The 23,108-nt window shown below is 34.5% G+C and overlaps 1 protein-coding gene across 6 annotated transcripts in view; it reads left to right on the forward strand.

The window, feature by feature from the left end:
• Window positions 1-23,108, forward strand: part of cep290 (centrosomal protein 290) — a 55,178-nt gene that overhangs the window by 1,570 nt on the left and 30,500 nt on the right. For 3 of the 6 annotated variants that reach the window (XM_051099269.1, XM_051099270.1, XM_051099275.1), the window contains exons 3-20: window positions 1,056-1,133; window positions 1,311-1,380; window positions 3,737-3,783; window positions 4,091-4,234; window positions 4,955-5,008; window positions 5,247-5,267; window positions 9,002-9,148; window positions 9,341-9,523; window positions 9,683-9,772; window positions 11,359-11,481; window positions 14,298-14,318; window positions 14,473-14,766; window positions 20,549-20,711; window positions 20,865-20,965; window positions 21,057-21,123; window positions 21,242-21,342; window positions 21,414-21,498; window positions 21,579-21,712. In XM_051099269.1, the coding sequence (XP_050955226.1) occupies window positions 1,056-1,133; window positions 1,311-1,380; window positions 3,737-3,783; window positions 4,091-4,234; window positions 4,955-5,008; window positions 5,247-5,267; window positions 9,002-9,148; window positions 9,341-9,523; window positions 9,683-9,772; window positions 11,359-11,481; window positions 14,298-14,318; window positions 14,473-14,766; window positions 20,549-20,711; window positions 20,865-20,965; window positions 21,057-21,123; window positions 21,242-21,342; window positions 21,414-21,498; window positions 21,579-21,712 (1,923 nt within the window). The remainder of the gene's footprint in view (window positions 1-1,055; window positions 1,134-1,310; window positions 1,381-3,736; window positions 3,784-4,090; window positions 4,235-4,954; window positions 5,009-5,246; window positions 5,268-9,001; window positions 9,149-9,340; window positions 9,524-9,682; window positions 9,773-11,358; window positions 11,482-14,297; window positions 14,319-14,472; window positions 14,767-20,548; window positions 20,712-20,864; window positions 20,966-21,056; window positions 21,124-21,241; window positions 21,343-21,413; window positions 21,499-21,578; window positions 21,713-23,108) is intronic. The other 3 variants (XM_051099271.1, XM_051099276.1, XM_051099274.1) reach the window with 2 other exon arrangements.

The raw sequence follows: 23,108 nt of genomic DNA on the forward strand, positions 1-23,108 counted from the left end.
GCATCATTACTCCAGTCTTCAGTGTCACATGATCCTTTATTTTTAATATGCTGATCTAGTGCTCAATAAACATTATTATTATTATGTTCAAAACAGCTGAAAATAATTTTTTCAAGTTTCTTTGATGAATAGATAGTTCAGAAGAACAGCATTTGTCTGAAATAGAAATAGAATCTTTTGTAACATTATAAATGTCTTTATCACTTTTGATCAATTTAAAGCATCCTTGCTAAATAAAAGCGTTTGTTTATATAATTTCTTGCCCAAATAAATAATCCTGACTCCAAGCTTTTGAGTGGTATAGTGTAAAATGTTACAAAAGCATTTTATTTCAGATAAATGCTGATCTTTGGATCTTTCTGTTCATCAAAGAATCCTGACAAAATGTACTCAGCTGTTTTAAATATTGATAATAATAATACAAAATGTTTCTTGAACAGCAAATCAGCATATTAGAATGATTTCTGAAGGATCATGTGATACTGAAGACTGGAGTAAAGATGCTGAAAATGTAGCTTTGATCACAGGAATAAATTACATTTTACAATATATATAAATACAAATCAGTTGTTTCAAATAGTAAAAATATTTCACAATATTACTGCTTTTGCTATATTTAGATCAAATAAATGCAGGCTTGGTGAACATAAGAGAATTCTTAAAAAAACATTAAAAGTCTTACTGTTCGAAAACTTTTGACTAGTAGTGTATATCCATATATCAATATTTTAAATAGTATTTTCATACTTTTGCATATTTTGTCACTTAAACTTGATAAACTTTGCGATTAAAAATGCAATAAAAATGGTTAATAAATGTTTATAAATTGTAGTGTGTGTGCTCAGGTATTGTGTGCATCTGAAGTTGCATGTTTTTAAAAAACTACATTTTTTATTATATTTATTTCTTTTTTTAAACTTGGAAGCTGGAAAAAATGCGAAAGATTTATATCTCTGCTTTGCTTCCAGACTGACATCTGCTTATTGGAATGTGTGAGGGACTAAAATATTCTCCCTGCAAATTCATCTGACAATCATGCTTTTCTTCCCACGTAGGTCAAACCACGGGACCTGAAAGCAGATGATTCAGAGAAAATGATTCAGCTCTTTAGGATCTCACAAACCCTCCTGAGGGTAAGACTCAGATACTGTCACCACACGTCTTCCTGTTTCATTTGAATTTCTTTGACTAATTATTTACTAATCATTTCCTGTTTTTGGAGTCTTACCATGTACAGCTGCTGTCAGTCTTTTTAATAGTGTTGTGTGGGCCAGTCTAGATGGTACATTTGATGTCTTACTGACCCTTAGATGAAACTGGATGAAATCAAATGTGCCTATGAGGTTGTAGACAGCGCAGGTGTGGAGCAAGCAAGAATTGGTACGTACAGTCATTTGCATTTCCTGCAGGTGTTTGCAACAGTTTAATAAAACATAAAAAATAATAATATAATGAAATAAGTGAGTGCCTTTTTTGCCATTTTGCCAAATTACTCCATTATTTACTCACCCTGAAGCCATCCTAGGTGTGTATGACTTTCTTCTTTCCTATGAATACAGTTATATTAAAAAAAGCTTTATAATGGCAGTGAATGGGTGTTCAGATTTTAAAGTCCAATAAAGTGCATCAATCCATCATAAAAGTGCTCCACACAACTCCAAGGGATTCAACTAAGCGAATCGATGCATTTGTGTAAGAAAAATCACTGTATTTAAAACTTTAGAAACCATAAATCTCTAGTTTCCGCTGACTGTGTATGCGTGTACATGAGTGTAAGCTCTGGTGAGAAGTGACGAACGCGGAAGCGCAGTGAAAAGAGCAAAACAAAACACCAATCACAAATTAGAAGTACAAAATGAGGATTTGTAAAGAAAAAATGTTGGAGGATTTTGATAAAAGCTGAGAGGAGACTGGTTTTCCTTTGCTGTAAACAAAACTGGGTTCTTGTGAGACTAGCATATTCTCACTGGAGTTTACGCTACGCCTACGTCCTACGTCATCCGCTAGAACGCCACTCTTTCATGAACACACATACAAAAGTTAGCAGAAACTAGAGATTACGGTTTATAAAGTTTTAAATATGGGTTTTTTTCTTACACAAACGCATTGATTTGCTTCAGAAGGCCTTTATTAACCACTGAAATCATGTGGAGTACTTTTTATGATGGATGGATACACTTTATTGGACTTCAGAAACTGAACACCCATTCACTGCTATTATAAAGTTTGGAAGAGCCAGGACATTTTCTAATATAACTCTGACTGTATTTGTCTGAAAGAAGAAAGTCATGCACATTTAGGATGGCTTGAGGGTGAGTAAATCATGAGGTAATTTTTGTTTTTGGGTAAACTATAGCTTTAAATTCAAGGAAATATGTTTAAAAAAAGAATCTAATATACATACTAGTAAACCTAAGGCTAAAATGATAACAAAGCTTGAATTAAAGGAGAACTCCACTTCCAGAACAACAATTTACAAATAATTTACTCACCCCCTTGTCATCCAAGATTATATGAAATTATGGTTTTTGAAGAAAACCTTTTCAGGATTTTTCTCCATAAAATGGACTTTACTGGTGCCCCGATTTTGAACTTCCAGAATGCTTTTTAAAATCAGCTTCAAAGGGCTCTAAACCATCCCCGCCGAGGAGGAAGGGTCTTATCTAGCGAAACGGTCGGTCATTAAAAATCGAAAAAATAAAAATTTGTATACTTTTTAAGCACAAAAGCTTGTGTAGCACAGGCTCTGGGATGCGTGTCCACGATGCTACGAATTAGTAATGGGTCGTTCTTGAACGATTCTTTCATTTTGAGCGAATGTTTCACCTGTTTAGAGTCTTCGGGGTTTTTTGTGTCGTTCGTTCATCTTATTTGCAAATCACTTTGTGTTTGTTTGAAAGTCACAGTTTTTCTTTGCAAAGCAGATTGTGTTTATTTGCAAACCAATGGATTTGTTTGATGAATATTGGCACAAAATTCACTCCATAGAAATTATTTGAAAAAAAGATTTGTTCATTTTGCTGAACAAGATAAAAACGATCCAAACTTCCCATCACTACTACAAATCATGTGTAAGTGTATCGTCTGTGTACTGAGTATGGGAAAAAAAACTCCATCTTATTTTCTCCTACGTCTTGAGAGGAGGACATCGTTGTACCTTTTTGTTTGTAAACAGCATTTACAGACTTACTTGCACTTTCTTAGTCTTTGCGCGTTCGCTTTGTAAACACTGGGTCTGTAGTTCCGCGTGACCTTTCGATGTGATTCACTAGTAAGTAGCATCGTGAACGCGCATCCCAGAGCCTGTGCTACACAAGCTTTTGTGCTTAAAAAAAATGACAAAAAAAAATGACAGATCGTTTCGCTAGATAAGACCCTTCTTCCTCGGCTGGGATCATTTAGAGACCTTTGAAGCTGCATTTAAACTACATTTTGGAAGTTCAAAATCGGGGCACCAATGAAGTCCACTAAATGGGGACAAATCCTGAAATGATTTCCTCAAAAACCATAATTTCTTCACGACTGAAGACAGAAAGACAAGAACATCTTGGATGACAAGGGGGTGAGTAAATTATTTGTAAATTGTTGTTCTGGAAGTGGACTTCTCCTTTAAGTCTGTATGTTAAGCCCTAGAACTTTAAAAGCAGTAAGTTATGAAATTGATTATAATAATTTTAGCATATTAGTGTGATTTATTAAGTAATACGTTTATGCTTGTGTATTTACATATTTGCAGAAAATGAGCTGAAAGCCAAAGTCTTAAAGCTGGAAGGTGAGCTAGAGGTAAGGGAGGTATTTCAATAAAAATTGTAAACAAGTTCGATTATTAGATTTGCATTATGTGCTGTTTGTGAGCAGTCTGTGTACAAGTACAGTCTTAAGAGGATTACAGGCTTAATTCCTTGTGTGTTGCTGTCAGTTAAAACTATAGTTGTTCTGCACATCACATTTTCTCTGATATGTTTGTTATTGTGAAATAAGTGTCAATGAGATGTCACTGAGCCGCACAACTCACCGGTGTCAGAGATATATGCAGATGGAGAGTTTTGGGTCTTGAGCTTTATTCAGATCTGTCACGCTTCCTGTCCAGATGGCCCAGCGCGTGATGGGAGGGGGCGACACACGTTTCCTCCGGGATGAGATTCACCAACTGGAGAGTCACCTGGAGCGCAAAGAGAGAGAGGTGACCCAACTGGAGAAGGAAATGGGCAAGGAGAGGAAAGCCAATGAGGAGGTAGGCACTTTCCATGAATAGGATACAAAAGAGTGCCAGAAACAATACGTCTTTTCCTTTTTTTATCACCAAGTGGTTGAAAGTAATGAAAGAAAGTGCTTATCCGTCAGATATTCACCGTCAAACTTAAACTAAATATCAGATTATTTTAAATGAGATTTGTTATTGTGTTACCAAAATTTGGGATGTGAATAAATGCATTTTAAAACTAGAATTTGTGTAATTGTGTTATTTTCCAGTACAATAAATAAACATATAAAAATCAAATGGATAAATAGCATTGTTAATACAAATGTTGCCTAAATGTTGTCAAAACACATCAGACATTAGAAGCTGTTCAAATTTGCCATAAATTAACATACATTTTACAATGCTTAAGTTGATGCATGATTAAATTTGTGTAAAAATTGAGAACATGGAATGAGATCTTGATATGCTGTAAAATGGTTCAAGTGCTGATTTTAAGGAAACCTTTTTATACTAAAGTGAATCATGTGTTTGCATGCAGAGCATGGGACTATAAAATCTAAAGAGTTCATAATTATGTAGTTTTTTTTTTACTGCAATTAATAGAATTATTAATTCAACTAAAGATGTCAAAATTGTGTTTTAATTGTTGGATAAATATCCTTTTCATGAAAAAAGTTTGGAATAAAAAATACAGACGATGTAAGATTGAAAACAACCTAATGTATTTGTTGTATGTTTTGCATTTCACAGCTGGCTCTCCGTGCTGAAGAGGCAGAAGAGAAAAACAGAAAACTAAAAAGAGAGGTATGTCCTGTCATTTCCTGCATAAAGCTTTTATATGGACTACCATCTAAAATCTTTCTCTTTCTGTTGCTTTAATTTATCCATTCCATTATCTCTTCTACATCACCTTTATTTGCCTCTCCTCTCAGCTTTATTTCCCGACTGATCGTTTAATTTAATTTTTATGCATGCCTGTTATTGTTTTCTTTTTTTACCGTTTTCTTCCCTTGCTGTCGTTTCTTGTCAATGCCCCTTCAAGATAAAGCAGCTTACAAAGAAGGTAAGACCCCAGATTAGGCAGAATTAGAGAAGCCAGTCTATTTATTAGAAACATTTTTATGTCAGTTGGAACTGCAACAACCGTCTGATCTGGTCTTCAAGGCGTCTTTGGATAAATTCAAATTGCCATCTGGTTTGGCATGTTTTTTCGCCATTTAAAAAAAAAAAAATCCATTTATTGAAAACAACTTTCCCAGGAAACAATTTAACATGCCCCACCACAAAAATTTGTAGAACTTTAGTGATTTATATGTTTGAAAATAGGAAAAAAAACAATTTACAGTACCTTGCGAAAGTATTCATACCATCTACCGTTTCACGTTTTATGTTGCAAGGTCATTCTATAATTGTGGGTACATCTCATGTCCGTGAAGTATATTTTTAACATATTTTAATCAATATAAAGCCCCAATGCTTAATTTTCTAGTACACAATTATATTTTTCCCAATCACACTACTATATGTTGAAAAAGTCATATCTTTTGTTCAAAAATGATGTTCATATCACATACAACCCTGGTATTTTGTAAAGTTGCTCATTCTACTCTGCATTTAAGCATGAAAATTACCTAAAATATAAATTAAGTATATAGTTTTGCCCTCAGTTAGATTAGGTTATTAAGACATTTGGGTGTGCTCTTCAAAACCTATAAGTGTTTATTTTTAACTTGTTTTATTTGTATCTAAAAAACCATTGTCAACTAAGTTACCCACTAGAAACCCCCCTTAAAAAGGGATGGTTTGTCCCATTCTCGCATAATTTGCACAGTATGATGATATTTCCTCTTGAAGCACATGGATGAAACACTAGAAGTTATGTTCTTTCTCTTTCCCCTAATATTGGTTAAACTAGCAAACCTGTGTCAAGAGGGGATTAATTGACTGTCAGCAGTGTTATTGCTGCATATTTTAACAAGACAATTTAACTTAAACTTATGTTTTGTTTATGAAAATGTATTTCTAGACATACCATATGTTCAGTAGTTCTTGGCTACCATGTTAAGTATAGGCCCAAAACAATAAAAATGTCAACTAAGTTACCTGTCAACTGTGTTACCCAGTAAAGGTAACATGGTGGACAGTAGCAAACATAGATGGTATTTTATGCACATATTCTTATAGATCACCTTTATTTATATAGCACTTTCTACAATATAAATTGTTTCAAATCAGCTATGTAAGGTCATGTTTGGGTTTTTGGGAAACAGGAAAACTTTTTTCTTCACATTGTCAAAATCTAAATGTACCAGTAATAAAAGAATGACCCTGAAGCCGCTGATTAAACTGCTTTAAATTCCTTTTTTCCCATATCAATCTACACTCTGTACCCCATGATGACAAAGTATAAAACAGGTTTGTAACAACTTTGCAAATTTATTAGAAATAAAAAACTAAAATGATTCCATTGCATAAGTATTCAAACCCTTTTCTGGGACACTCGAAATTTAGCCCAGGAGCACTCATATCGAGTTTAACTGTGGCACACACCTCTCAGAAAAAATCTAGCAGGTGAATATGCAAATCAGAGCATTAACCAAGCCCTGAGGTCAAAATAAGTGTCTGTAGAGCTGAAAAACCGGCTTTTGTTAAGACACAGATCTGGGGAAGAGTTCAGAAAAAAGAGTTCAGGGCAATAACCCCAAGCACACAGCAAGAGTGGCTTATAGACAACTCTGTGAATGTCCTTGAGTGGCCCAGCCAGAGCCTTTGAACACAGTCAAATATTTAAGGAGAAACCTGAAAATGTCTGCCAGCCCCCATCTAAGCTGACAGAGCTTGAGAGGTGAAGAGGTGAGGTAAAGAATGGCAGATAATTGGCAAATGCAGATGTGCAAAGCTTGTCGCATCATACTCAAAAAGACTTGAGCAGGGTTCCTTCTGGCTTTGGAAAAGTATGAAATTTGATTTAAGTATTTTCCAGGACTGGAAAAGTATGGAAAAAAAGAAAGCAGAGTGTGGAAAAGTATTTGTGTTTCCAGACTTTTGTCTGTGTTTAGTTTTTTTTTTTTTTTTTTATAATAGAAATTTAAGAATTTATTGAAAATAAATTTATTGTACAAGAAGTCAAAGTCAAAATATGACTGAATGAATTCAAGGTGCACTTTTATGCAGATTATAAGCATTTTGGGTTTCCTCTTACAATATTCTTAGCACTGTACTACATAGCCTTTGCAAAAATATATTATGTGCAGAAACCATTGAAATTAGCATATAGGACAATGCACACTGAGTCACCAGTCACCATCTGCCCATTTAATATTGTGGTTTCTTGGCCTCCACAGAGTATGTGTTAAAGAGGCCTAAGGCTTTGAAATATGTCATACTGCCCTAATTAAAGCCAAATCTTAAACTTTTTTACAGTACCCATCTTTTTTAATAAACCCTTGAACTTGGCAATTTTATGGCATTAGCCCATTTTGTGTCATGGTTTCTGTGTTGCCACAGAGGATGTGTATTGGACATTACACCTTGATATTAGAGGTACTATCATAAGAAAATCTAAATTTTGAGCAAGTAGATCTCTGTTAATTCTTTTGCATCCATGCTCTTTTGTTTTAGTCATAGTAAGATGGCAGTAATGCAAAAAGTTTCCATGCACATATAAATAAATAGTTTATCGAGGGCACAAAAAAGTTTCTTGTGTGCATGTAAAGGTGTGGTGTTTTTTTTTATTTTATTTTATTGTACGGGCTCTGTATGTTGTCACTTTGAGAAAAATCTATAAAAAACCCTGAGAAAATAAAAATATGTACAGATGAGTCTTTTATATACCATATATATAGCTAAAAATAATGCTCTATGAACAATTTATGTTAAATATGGTCTCAAATCCATATTTTAAAAGTTGGCATAGTATGGAATTTTGAAATAGAAAATGTTTAGGAACACTGGACTTGAGGTTGTAAAGGTGCTTCAGCTAAGTACTGAGTTAAGGGTATAAATACTTATGCAATGTACTTATTTCAGTGTTTTTGTTTTTTTTTTTTCAATAAATTTGCAAAGTTGTCACAAATCTGTTTTTTGCTTTGTCATTATGGTGTATGGAGTGTAAATTGACGTGGGAAAAAGTAATTTAAAGCAGTTTAACAAAATGCAACATAAAACGTGAAAAAATGAACGGGTGTGAATACTTTCGCAGGGTACTGTAGGCTTTCTTTATAAAATAAAAAAGTAAATGAATGCATTTAGTTAAATGTACATTGTACAAGCTATTTAGAACAAGTAATTGTTATTGCCAAATTTAAAAAAAAATACAATTTTGAAATTGTGTAGCTATAAAACATTTTTGCTGGAAAAAGTACTGTATGTGGCTTATGATGCAGCAGATTACTGTTCTTTTTCAATATATTCTTACTATACATTAGCTAGTTAGATAATCTTAATTTGTATATAAATCAACGTAGCTCGCATCAACTCGTAGCATAAAATCAGATGTACGTGACCTACATAACACTCCACAATAGAGCAAGTGCAAGAACTGGCCCGAATCTGGAACTGATCTGATCTGGAACTGGCCAACTGTGTTCCTAAGCCCTGAGTGATGGTTTCGCCACTGTGCAATTACAGAAAATTAATCAATCAATCCTGCAATGTGAGTCAAACTTCTGGAATGAAGAATTCAATAGAGTTGTGTTTCAGTAATGTGGCACCCTGTAATGATCCATGTTATCCACTCATTTAGTAATAAATCATGTTTGACAGCAGGGTGACTAATGAATTTGTTCGTTACTGCAGAACGAGCAGCTGCAACAGGATGTGGAGTTCTACAGAAAGGAAGTAGAGCAGAGAGAGCCTCTTCAGACCAAAGAAGAGAGCAATGAGATCCAGAGGAGACTTACCAAAGCCAACCAACAGCTCTACCAGTGCATGGAAGACCTGCAGGTAATCCCTAAATCACTGCCATATAATGCCATCATAACATGACAGGCTCACTGTCTAGATTAATTATCAGTATTAATAAGTAAATGTGACATGTCTCTTTCAAAAGTCCTGTGTGTAACCGTTAAAGCATGTTTCGAATGTAATCTGTTATGCGTCGTCATGTTGTGATCAACAAATTTTCTCTATTCCCAGCATGCCGAGGACATGGCTGCCAACCTGAAGAGCGAGAATGAGCACCTGCAGAAGAATCTAGAGGAGTCCGTGAAGGAGATGGAGAAGATGACGGACGAATACAACAAGATGAAAATCGCAGTCCAGCAGACGGATGCCATCATGGATCAGCTGAGAAAAGAAAGAGATCATGCCAAGCTTCAGGTGCTGAATGCTGATTGGTCGATATAATGTTTGTTAGCTACTTATTGGCTGATATAAATAGTTGTGGTTGAGTTTTGCACGAATCTGAGTGGTTTGTGAGTGTGTATGTTGAAAACAAAAAAATACTGATATTATTAATCGACTGATGTGTTTTTAAAGGTCAGAGAGTTGAATGAACAAATCCAGGCTCGAGTTGAAGAGGACGACCCAGTTATGGCTGCCGTTAATGCCAAAGTGGAAGAGTGGAAGGTGAGCCCAACCTCGCAAGATGTCAGCTTTGACAAATTAAACCAGTTTATATTTTTGAGGTCAAGTTTCATGAACTTTCATGACCTACACATTTCTGACTACTGCGATAGTGGGTGTTATTATTTTTCTTTTGTTTGTGTGTGGTTTTACCTGTTTGAAGTTGTTCCCATCAATGAGGAGTCGTTTTTCTGAAGTTCTGAAGAAAAGGTGAAATATTTGCTTTTGTGCCAGACTCTGTCAACCAACAACATTGTCAGTAAACATTCCAAGAAACCAAATCAAGTCATATAGACATTACAAAAGCTTAATATATTGCTTATTTTATTCTCATATACAGGATATTTTGAATAATAAAATGCAGCCGTTTTATTGCATTTTTTTATTAGTTGTACAAACTAAACGTTGTGTTGATAACTATAGAAAATAGGCTAGTTCACACTGCCCTAAAGTTAAGACTAAAAACGTTATTGAGAAAGCATAACCTCTTAAACGTACTGCTGTTTTTACAACTTCTAACACATAACAAATGTAATACAAATTGCTGCTGTAGAGAATATCAATTTAACTAACAAATATCATGTTTAACTTCATGATGCTGCTACTGCTCTGAACAAGTCGACACATATCACCTAAAGAAGCCGTTGAGAATGTTCCAAACACAAAGCCTGTAACTATTTCCATTGTAACTGCTGTTTGTTTGAATAGACTTGATACCTGATGGAAAAGGCCCAAAAAGCTGAACAACTAGTAATTAGAGTTGCTCAATTACATTGAAAAACACCATGTCTAGCCTCTAAGCAGTGAAAATTCAGAGCCAAATGTCAAATGCCAGTTTTATTTATTTATTTAGAAAAAACGGCTTTAAAATGAGATGGTTTATTGCTTTTACTTCACAGGTTTAACAATAGCTGCCTGTCAAGTTAGGAGAGCTATACTCATATAGAATCATTACACAAACAGACTCACGTCTGTTTTCCATTGTGTATCATGGGCATAATCTCTGAACTTTGATCTCCCCTTGTATGTTTAGACAGCATGAATAGTGTGCCTTGTAGTTTACATTTAGAGAAGTGAGCACAGCGCAACTGTTCATGCACCTGTGCATAAAACAGACTGTCATCTGACTCCTCTTTGGTAACTTTATCATCTGATCCTTTATCTCTGGATGTGAAATAGTCCGTTGTAACATCATTTAGGGCACTGACATCACCAAGTTTGAGCAGATTGAGATGAGTAAGATCATTTAATTGAGCAGCTACAGTATTTCAGACTGCGTTGTTACGCTCCGCCATCTCACGATATTAAAAAATAAATACATAAATAAAACTTTGCGTGCCGTAGTTTACACAGGACTGGTGGAGAATGTGCACTGATACATCTTTATTAAATATGTTACGTGGTTCATTTTGATAGGTTAACTGTTTTTGTGGTGTTTAGAGAAAGCACCTCTGCAGCGTTTCTTAACGTTTGAGAAAGACATAGTGATTTCTGCTTGCTGCAATGAAATGCTATTTTTTTTTTTTTTATTTATTTTACTTTTGGAAGTTGAGGAGGTTCTACATGTCATGTATTTGTTTCTGTTCCAGAGTATTTTATCAGGGAAAGATATGGAAATTTTGGAGTATCAGCAGATGATCAGAGACTTGAGGGAGAAACTTCGAGCTGCTCAGATGGACTCTGACAAAAGCAACATTATCGCACTGCAACAGGTCAGTCAAATAAAGTATCACACAGCTGTGTGTATATAGAGTATATACTACCAGTCAAAAGTTTTTGAACCGTAAGATGTTTTTTTTTTTTTTAAGAATTCTCTTCTGCTCACCAAAATACAGCAAAAGCAGTAATATTGTGAAATATTTTTACTATTTGAAATAACTGTTTTCTATTTGAATATATTTTAAGAATGTCATTTATTCCTGTGATAAGCTAAAAAAAGAGCTAAATTATCAGTATAACTCCAGTCTTCAGTGTCACATGATCATTCTAATATGCTGATTTGCTGTTCAAAAAATAACTTTTATTATTTTTATTATTATTATTACTACCAATATCTAAAATAGTTTAGTACCTTCTTTCATTATTCTTTGTTGAATATCCAAAGATCAGCATTTGTATGAAATAAAAAGCTTTAACATTATACACTATACCATTCAAAAGCTTGAAGTCAGTATATATATTTTTTTTTTTTTCGTGATTGGGGGTGGGGGGTAAAGTTAATACTTTTATTCAGCAAGGATGCTTTAAATTAGTCAAAAGTGATGATAAAGACATTTATAATGTTACAAAAGATTTCTATTTTAGATAAATGCTGTTCATCTGAACTTTCTATTCATCAAAGAAAACTGAAAAATTTTGCTCAGCTCAACATAATAATAATAAATGTTTTTTTTTAGCAGCACATCAGAATATTACAATGATTTCTGAAGGATCATGTGACTGGAGTAATGATGCTGAAAATTCAGCTTGCTTTGAAATCGCAGAAATAAATTACATTTTAAAATATTTTCAAATAGAAAACAGTTATTTTAAATGCTTATATCAGGGTTGGGGCCATTCATGAATTGAATTGAGAATGAATGGTAAATTCCAATTCACTTCCTGGAATGGAATTGGAATTGGAATTGCATGTAGCTGACAGGAAATGGAATTGGAATTGAATTGGAATGCCAGGAAACAGAATTGAAATCAAATAAATTCCACTAAATTCCACTTGAGATAGTTAGGCCTGAGAGATGCAATCTTAGCGATGACAATTTTCAGGAAATGATGATAATTCGATGCAATAAAAAGTGAATGAAATACATGAATGAACATGACTCATTTTTTTGTGAGTTGAGACATATATTATGTGGTAGTCATATATTGAATGTATAGTACATCCAGAAACTTATCACCACTGTCATTCAATTATTAATTCATAATGTACAGTTCTCATTTTTATTTACTTGCATTTGATCAACTCTATTTCATACATTACTTGGTATTTGTAAAGCATCATAAATAAAGTTCAAATCTATGTCTCTAAATGCAATCACAAATAAATGCTCAGAAACAGCAATAAATGGAATTCAGTGGAATTTCCCTGAATTAAATTCCACTTCCTGTAATTCCAATTAAATTCCAACTCTGTTTCCTGTAATTGTTGTTGAATTCCAATTCCAATACCATTTCCTTCTATGAATTGGAGTTGTTGAGTTAATTCCTGAATTGACCCCAACCCTGAGATATATATATATATATATATATATATATATATATATGAAGAGTTTATTTGCAAAAACAGAAATCTTTTTTTTTGTGTTGTTTTACATTTTCAAAACTACAGTTTGATAAAATTCATTGGAATGCACAATGAAAACTATGATTTTTGAAAATGGTTAAAAACTGAGTTGCATTACTTGTATTACTTCAAGTTTTTATCCTTTTAATTAGGATACGAGGTATGTCTGCGGCCTTTTTCACACATCCTGCATTTGTGGCATGACAAGGTATATACGCTACACAGGAAGTGATTTCTTAGTTATTACATTTAAAGGGATAGTTCACCCAAAAATTAAATTTCTGTTATTAAATACTCATCCTCATGTCGTTCCAAACCCATAAGACCTTCGTTCATCTTCAGAACACAAATTAAGATATTTTGGATGAAATCCGAGAGCTTTCTGTCCCTGCATAGACAACAACGCAACTACCAAGTTCAAGGCCCAGAAAGGCAGTAAGGACATTGTTAAAATAGTCTCTTGGATTTCATCAAAAATGTCTTAAATTGTGTTCTAAAGATGAACAATGGTCTTACAGATTTGGAACGATATGAGGGTGAGTAATTAATGAGAATTTTCCATTTTGGGTGAACTAACTGATAATTTTAGGTGCCCATTGATAGTTTTAACAAACTTAATTATTGTGAAATCGAATGTACATGATGGAGCACCCATATTTATACCCAAATGTTCATAAGGAATTCAACCCAAACCCCAAAGTGCAGCTATAAAATACTCAAATCATCTGGATTCAGTCAGATTTGCTGAATAGAAAGTGTTTATGTGTCTGTCACTGCGTGTGGATCGTAGCCCGCCAGATGTGTTGTTTTAAACAATGTGTCCCGCTTTTATTTTATGTTGCTTCATAAAAGCCTGCATTGCAAAAGATGGTGTTGATAAATTGGTTTATGTTGCATTTCAATGTGTTTTGTTTCATGTTTAATATATGATGCATGAGAGAAATATTTTCAGTGGCAGAACACACCAGCGCCACTGTGATGCTTCTGGGAACACGGCACGAATGCTGTAACCTGTTAATATGGCGGACGAAACTCGCCACAGACGCGGGATGTGTGAAACAGGCCTCCGATTCGCTCTAATGTGAATCTGACTTTGTTTGCGTGCTTTATCGTGTCTCTCTCTATTTGTGTGTTTTTTTTGATGCACTGTCCTTTTATTCATTACTGCTTCTTTTCCAAATGCTTCATTGGCTTCCAACTGTTTCCTTTTTCCATTCTCTCTTGTTTACCACTCGGCCGAGCCAGGTCATATATGAACTGTGCGGCGTGAGTATCTCTGTTTCTCATTTCCTTTGCTTTATGTGTCATTTCTCCTTCAGTTTTACATCTGTCATCTGTCATCATTCATCTGTTTCCGTCATCTTATTTTATCCCAATGGGGGTTTAAGGAAGTCAGTGACTTTGTGTTTAACTTCAAAAGGCTGTGCAAGAGAGGGACAACCAGATCAAGATGCTGTCGGAGCAAGTCGAGCAGTACACTACTGAAATGGAAAAGAATGCCGTGCTCATTGAGGAGCTGAAGAAACCGCTAAAGAAAGATAAAGGTCACGTCAGCGTGCAGCAGCGTAGGTTGGAAGACATGAGCTCTAAACTGCAGGTGGCTGAGAAAAGAGCTCTGGAGGCTGAACGTACCGCCCATCTGGCTGAACGTGACGCCAGGGACAAAGATAAAGAACTCAATGACACCCTCACTCGAATACGTCTCTATGAGTCTGTGAGTTTACGCATTAGCATTCACTCTCAGTATTACAAAGTCTAAATTAGTTACTCTACTTTCCAAAAGTCACAAAGCATCTTCACAAGAACTTGTCCTTGAATCTACAATCAGAAGTTGCCCATGATGCTTTTAGGAACGATGGAAGGCCACATTTCTGTTCATTTAAAAAAAAAATGTTTAAATAATGATGACTAAATACAGTGGAGATCAAAATTACACTCTTAAAAATAATACACTCTTTATTGGCGTCAGTGGTTCTATGAAGAACCCTGAACATCCATGGACACTTTCAAATGCAGAAAAGGTTCTTTATAGTCGAAAAAGGTTCTTTAGATTTTTAAAACGTTCTTCAAAATAGTTCTTTTAGAAACTGTTCACTGAAAGGCAACCAAAAATGGTTCTTCTATGGCATCACTGCAAAAACACCCTTTTGGAACGTTTATTTCTAAGAGTGTAGAGAACAATTTAAAAATACTTTTCTCAAATATTATTAATCTTCATTGCACAACATTTGAAGAAATATCAACTGTAAGTATAACACTGCTCTACTAACATGTTTTATAACAAAATATCCAAGGAATTTCAACAAAAACATTTATTTTGAGAAAAACAGTGATCAAAATTAGAGAACAATAACCACTGTGGGATACATTTTTTTGGAGGGTTACATCTGTCAGACATTAGTAGGAAATAGAAGCCTTTGAGTGACTTTAGCACATCTGTGGCTGCAGGGCATTATTAGTTTCTCAGACTGCGTTGGTGTGGTCCACTCTTCTTCATAGTAACTGTGGTGGGTTTCTTAGCCATTACTGTTGGCAAGGATTTTCTTAGAGATTTTCAGTCTGGTTTAGATCAGGACTTAATCACTGCAGAGTACACTTTCAGTTCAACTTCTGTTAAACATGCCGAGACGGATCCTTACCCTGTTCAGTGCTGAACTGGCAAGCAATTCCAGCTGCAGTGTTGAACTGATTTTCCCATTGAGAGTCTGTGCATTATCCTGTCTTCTCATAGACCTTTTGGTGGACTTGAATAAATTAGTGTCATTGTAAACCTGCAATATTTGAGAAATCACAGATTTGGAATGACCAGCTTCTTTTGTGGTGGCTGAAAGCGTCATTCCTTTCATCTGGACAACCCCTGTCACAGGATTTCAGTCACTTTAGAGCGGCCCACCATCTTGCAATCTCAGTGAAAATTGGAGAAAAGCTGGCAGTTAAATAGACCAATTCAGTGTTTGCAAACTGTAATGATGTTTTTTTTTTTTTTTATTCTGACTTTATTCTCGCAATTCCGAGATTATATCTCACAATTCTGATAAGAAAAATAAACTCGCCATTCTCTCTTTTAAGTTTATATCCCACACTTCTGACTTTTTTTAACCTCAGAATGGACAAACTCCCTATTGTTTAGTTACATCAAGTTATAAAGTATGAAATATGAGATATAAGCTTGCGTTTAAATTCTGATATGATAAAAAGTAAAATGTTATAGGTTTAAATAGTATTTCATGACACTAACACCCAAGTGTTTCAAGATCAGCCCCTACACTGGTGACTGGAAGAAAATGGAATCCAGCGGCAGCTACTCACCAGGCAAAGTCAGACCTCAGGCACAGAGACATCATTGGTAACGTGCAACAGGGGAGAGGAGGCCTTGGCCTTGGAGGCAGTAGACCATCGTGGCAAAGGGCAGCTCCAGCTCAACGCCGACAGCTGGTTGTGGAGGAGGTGCGTCGGCACGAACAGGCAACAAGGTGTGTAAAGGCTATCTCACAAGCCAAGCAAGGACAATGGACGAGATGGGAGGGAGTTGAGAGGAGAAAGATATCCTGGAGGGAGTTGATGGGCATGGAAGCATTTCATATCAGCTTTATCCTACGTGCAACGTATGATGTCCTGCCTTCCCCCTCAAATCTCAACCAATGGTATGGGGAAGACCCGACATGTCCCCTCTGTCCATCCCCTGCAAACCTAAAACACATTCTGATTGGATGTAAGACAAGCTTGTCACAAGGCCGCTATACCTGGAGGCACAACCATGTCTTGAAATGCCTAGCAGCTACCTTGGAGTCCAGACGGTTAAAGATCAATTCCCTGCCTCCTTCATCATTTCATCCCTCATACGCAAGAGAGTTCACCCGAGAAGGTACAAAAACAGCCAAAGTCCAAACAATATCGGACGTTGGCCAGCTTGGTAGGGCTCTCGAGACTGGAAGTTGGTGGTAGATCTGAACCAAAGACTTCATTTTCCTTCTGAGATCGCCACAACAAACCTTAGACCAGACCTTGTGCTCTGGTCCTCCTCTCTCCACACTGTGTATATAATAGAGCTTACCGTTCCCTGGGAGGATGCTGTGGAGGAGGCATTTGAGCGCAAAAGCCTTAAGTACACAGAGCTGGCAGCTGATGCTGAGCAACGCGGATGGAAATCCAAGGTCTGCCCAGTGGAAGTCGGCTGCAGAGGCTTCGTGGGCAAGTCAACTATCAGGCTGCTTAAGGAATTGGGAGTGCAAGGTCAAACCTTACGCCGAACCATCAAAGCCCTATCAGGTGCAGCAGAAGAAGCAAGTCGATGGCTCTGGGTGAAAAGGGGAGACTCCAACTGGGCCCCTAATATTACCTGAGTCATTGAGGGGTTGAAAGCAGAGGGGGGCACACCTGGGACGCCAGGTGATGCCGATGAGCCCTCTGGAGGTGTCGTGGGCCTATCATCGAAACGCCAGAGAAGGAGGGTGCCCACCTGATGACCCCGATGAAGCAAAAACCCTCATTCTTATTCCACTCAATCACCATCATAGTAAGGAAATTTCATCGATGGATGCATTGTCGCCACTCATACCTCAGGTCCTAAAAATGGGATTGTTTCACCTAGTCCTAAAACATAACTAACATGCTGTAACTAGAGCTAATAATTCCCTATGAACTTCATATGTGAATATTATGTAGATCTATTGTTTCAATCAAATTTATGCTTTAAAAGTAGAGTAATCATAGCAGGTTTCACCCATAGTCTGTCTGTTTAAACTTCTGCATTTAGCGTCAAATGGCGTTTTTTGATGACAGTATTCTATAAAAATTATTTGCATACCAATTCTGACATCCAAAGGCACAATACATTTGATCTCTTATTCTGTGGATTTTCCTGTTTCTCTCCACTTGTTACTAGTGTTTTTCTGCCACAGCAATGTGTGCGCAGCTGCAAGTGACTTAACTGTGACGTCTACTGTAAAGTGGTCTGTAGGGTTTGTCATATAATTAAGAAAATTAGCATTAGGTTAAAGATTAACACCAATAAATTGGAGGTATCTGTAAGCGTTCTTTTTCAAATATCTCAATTACATTTTTGCCCTATGCATCAGAATACAATTAATTTATGAAATAGGTTTTAAAAACTGCCCTTCGACTCCTGTTAGGAAGACTTTAAATAGGACTAAACGGTGACCTTGAAATTTAGGAAATTGTAGGTTGTTCTCTAATTTTGATCTTCACTGTAAATGTGAACTACTGTAAAATACAGTCATGCTTCTAAAACTATTTAAAATAATAATTAAATGTGTTATTAGTATTATTATTATCATAATTATTATTATTTGCTTAAGCATCTTCAAAAATGTTTCGTTTAGTATGGTTATCAACAGTGTTATTCATTTTTGATAGTTTTTTGCAAAAGTTTGGGGCCCCCTTGCAGAATCTGTGAAAATGTGAATAATTTTAACAAAATAAAAGATATCATACAAAATGCATGCTATCCTGAGTAAGATATTTTACATAAAAGATGTTTACATATAGTCCACAAGACAAAAAAAATAGCTGAAACTATTAAAATAACCTCCTGCAAAAGTTTGGGAACCCTTGGTTCTTAATACTGTGTGTGGTTACCTGGATGATTTACGACTGTTTTTTCTTTTGTGATGGTTGTTCATGAGTCCCTTGTTTGTTCTGAACAGTTAAATTGAGCAATGTTCTTCAGAAAAATCCTCCAGGTCCTGCAGGTTTTTCAGTTTACCAGAATCTTTTGCATATTTGAACCCTTTCCAGCAATGTATATTTTGAAATTAATCTTTTCACACTGAGGACAATTGAGGGAGCTGAAGGGTGAAAGCTTTTTGAATTTGAAGATCAAGGTAAATTGTATTTAATTTGTCTTCTGGAAAACATACAAGTACCTTCTGTTGCTTCCGAAGAGCAGTACTAAATGGAAAAAAAATTATATTTCAACAAAATAAGAAAAAATTGGCGAAATTCATCCTGTTCAAAGTTTTCACTCCCTGGCTCTTAATGCATCGTGTTTCCTTCTGAGTGTTTTAATAGTTGTGTTTGAGTCCTTGAATTGTCCTCAGTGTGAAAAGATGGATCTCAAAATCATACAGTCTCTGCTGTAAAGGGTTCAAATATGCAAAAAATGCTGGAAAACTGAAGAATCTGCAGGACCTGGAGGATTTTTCTGAAGAACAGTGCTCAGTTTGACTGTTCAGAACAAACAAGGGGCTCATGAACAACCACACACAGTATTAAGAACCAAGGGTTCCCAATCTTTTGCTGGGGGTTATTTTAATAATTTCAGCTATTTTTTTTTTTTTTGTCTTGTGGACTACAGTAGTCCAGCATTTGAAGTGGATCAGAAAAGTTCATCAAAGTTGTCTTAAGACAAGAACGGGTACTGTTTTGGTTTTAGGACAACTTTGATGAAAGGTTTTGATTCACTTCAGATGTTGACTACTGTATATGTAAACATCTTTTCTAGAAAAAAAAAAAAAATTGTATAATGTCTCTTATTTTGTTAAAATTATTCACATTTTCACAGATTCTGCAAGGGGTTCCCAAACGTTTGCATAAAACTGTATATTGCATCTATGTGACCACTCATATTTAATAAAAACAGCTATTTTTATATGTGAATATTTTAATAATTTAAAAAAGTAATACTAAAATTTCATAATTATGTGTTTGAAATGTAAACTGTAAATATAAATGATGCATTTAATGAAAAAAACCATTTATACATGTGAATATAGTTATTAAGAGTTTAATTCATTTTTGTAGTTCTATTTGTTACCACTTGCTAAAGTTATTTAGGTTTATGTTCAAATAATCTGTATTTTCAAGTAAAATAAATTATATCAGGTCACAAATGATTTATTAATATAATGTTGAAATTAATACTCAACAACTTTGATCACTAGTTTTTGGGGCGACTTTTTAAATAGCAAACTGTATATTGCAACTTCTCCAATTAATGACGGAAAGTAGCAACACTTAATCACAAATGATTAAGATGTAAACATTTATGACCCTGGACCACAAAACCAGTCATAAGGGTCCATTTTTAAAAATTGAAATCAATTAATAAATAAGCTTTCCATTGATGTATGGTTTGTTAGGATAGGACAATATTTGCAACTATTTGTTAAAAATGGAATCTGAGAGTGCAAAAAAATCTAAATACTGAGAAAATCATCTTTAAATTTGTCCAAATGAAGTCCCTAGCAATGCACATTATTAATCAAAAATTAAGTTCTGATATTTTTAACGGTAAAAAAATGTACAAAATATCTAAACGGAACATGATCTTTAAGTAATAGCCTAAAGATTTTTGGCATAAAAGAAAAATCTATGATTTTGACCATTACAGTGGCTATTAGCTGCAAATATACTCGCGCTACTTATGGCTGGTTTTGTGGTCCAGGGTCACATTTACAAAAAAAACCCAAAAAACCTATAGAATGTTATATTATACCTACACAGAATTTGGCTTGAAGCACTCCATTGTCTTTCAGGGGACGGATGGTTTAGAAGCTGCAATCACTGAGATTAAAGAATGTAAAAATCACATCAGAGTTAGAGACCGGGAGATAGAATCCATGATAAAGGAGATAAACCAGCTGGAGATCAAAATCAACAACCTGCTAGATGAGAACGAAGACCTACGAGAACGCCTTGGTAAGTTTCCTCAAGCTGCTTTTATGCCTTTAGGGATCCCGTATAAATTACTTCTACACGTAGACATGTTAGATTGTTTTTAAATCCTGTGTTGAGTTTGCTAAGATAAAACTCTTTGCTTTGACCCTCATTGGGATCATCTTCCCGCATCAGGATTAAATGCGAAGGAAGAACTGGATTTGAGTGAATTCCGGAGATCAAAGATTTTGAAGCAGAGACAGTACAAAGCAGAGAACCAAGTCCTGCTGAAAGAGGTAAAACCGATTAACGTTATCTTTATAGTCTGGCTTTAGTCCGTTAGCCCTGTTTAATTTAGTCTGTGACCCCTAACGGGACTCTCCTTAGATTGAGCGTCTGGAGGAGGAAAGGCTTGAGCTGAAACAACGCATTCGTGCTCTGGTGAAGGACAAAGGTGAGAAGTTATCTCCAAGATGGTGCATATCAGTTACACACTCACGTCCTATACACATAATCAGATCGCTTGGTTGCATTATATAATGAACCCTGACAGCACATTTCCTTTTTTTTAGGCTTATCAGTAGTTAGTAGTGCAGTACTTGATGACAGTGTTGAAGAAAAGCCCAGCAGATCTTCTGTCTCTGGATCCACCGATGAAGAGATGAAACGCAAAGTAAGCTTTTTATCAGAAAGAATGAGTTCTGTAATCACTGAAGATAAGCTCATAACCTGTTTGTTTTTCAGAACGAGCGTCTGCAGAAAGAGTTGAGCAATAAGGAGAAAGAACTTGAGCTCAAGAGAACAGAATCCGCCCAGTTCAAAGCCAGATGTGAGCGGCATCACTGCGTGACCTTTGCACACTTGCAGTGTCAGGTGGTTTCTGTAATAATGTTTCCCTCTCTCCTGCAGTGAATGAGATGCTGAATGAGAATAAACAGCTGGAGCAGGGCATGAAGGAGATCCTGCAGGCTATCCAGGACACTCAGACGAAAACACCCACATCTACTGGCGTCAGCATTCCCAGCCTGGAGAGACTTGTCAATGTACGTTCACCGACAATTAGTGGGCCCACACTAAATCTGTGTAGTACTGCATTATTGCATTTGTGTCAAATATATGTGACAAATTATTATTATTATCCATAATTATTTAGTTATTATATATAGTTTTTCAAAAAAAGGATACATTTTACAATTGTGCAATAATTACCTGCAATAATTTGAATATAAAATTATACATTTAATGAGTAATGTGAAAAATATGAGTGTATGTGTGGAAATAATACTAAATTATATTTGGAGTAATATATAAATAAATAATAACAACTATAATTATGCATTTAAAATTCTAAATTTAAATCTAAAAGCATACATTTTAATATGAAATAGAATATTTAGTGAAAAAAATAGGTAAATGAAATAATAAAAATAGTACTACTAATTATAAAAATAAATAAATCTCGTAATTATGAATTTAAAAAAAATTCATATAAACAAACATTTTCATATAATAAATACAATATTTATTGGAAATAAATAGTTGTGAAAAATATAATAACACAAATACTTTTAACAATAAATAATAAATCTTATACAGTACTAAATGGAATAAAATTATAGGTGTGGATAAAACTCATTGTTATAATTTATAAATGAATAATAAAAGCTGTAATTATGCAATTAAATACATATACATATAAAACTACACTTTTAATGAGTAATGCAATATTTAATGAAAATTATTTATGTGGAAATAAAACAATAAATTGTATTTTTAACAAATTATGAATAAATATGAAATGTCATAATTATGCATTTAAAGTTATAAATTTGAATATAAAAGTATCAATTGTAATATTAAATACAATATTTCATGTAAAAAATAGTTGTGAAAAATATTATAATAAAAATACTTTTAAAAATAAATAATAAATCTCATTATGCATTTAAAATAATATATTTAAATATAAATTTATGCATTTAAATAGTAATACAGTACTTAATGAAATAAAATTAAAGGTGTGGAAAAAAATATTTTTAACATTTATAAATGAGTAATAAATGCTGTAATTATGCAATTATATATATATATATATATATATATATATATATACATACATACATACATACATACATACATAAGATTACACATTTAATTAAGTAATACAATATTTAATGGAAAGATAATTCATGTGGGAATAAATAATAAATTATGAATAAATATTAAATGTCAGAATTATGAATTTAAATATAAAAGTATGCATTGTAATATGACCAAATATTTCATGGAAAAAATAGTTGTAAAAAAAGTATATATATACTTTTAAAAATAAATAATAAATGTCATAATTATGCATTTAAAATAATAAATATTAAATTATACATTTAAATAGTAATACAGTATTTAAAGGAATAAAATTATATACATATAAAATTACAT

Source organism: Labeo rohita, chromosome 25, assembly GCF_022985175.1.
Source record: "Labeo rohita strain BAU-BD-2019 chromosome 25, IGBB_LRoh.1.0, whole genome shotgun sequence".
NCBI lineage: Eukaryota > Metazoa > Chordata > Actinopteri > Cypriniformes > Cyprinidae > Labeo > Labeo rohita.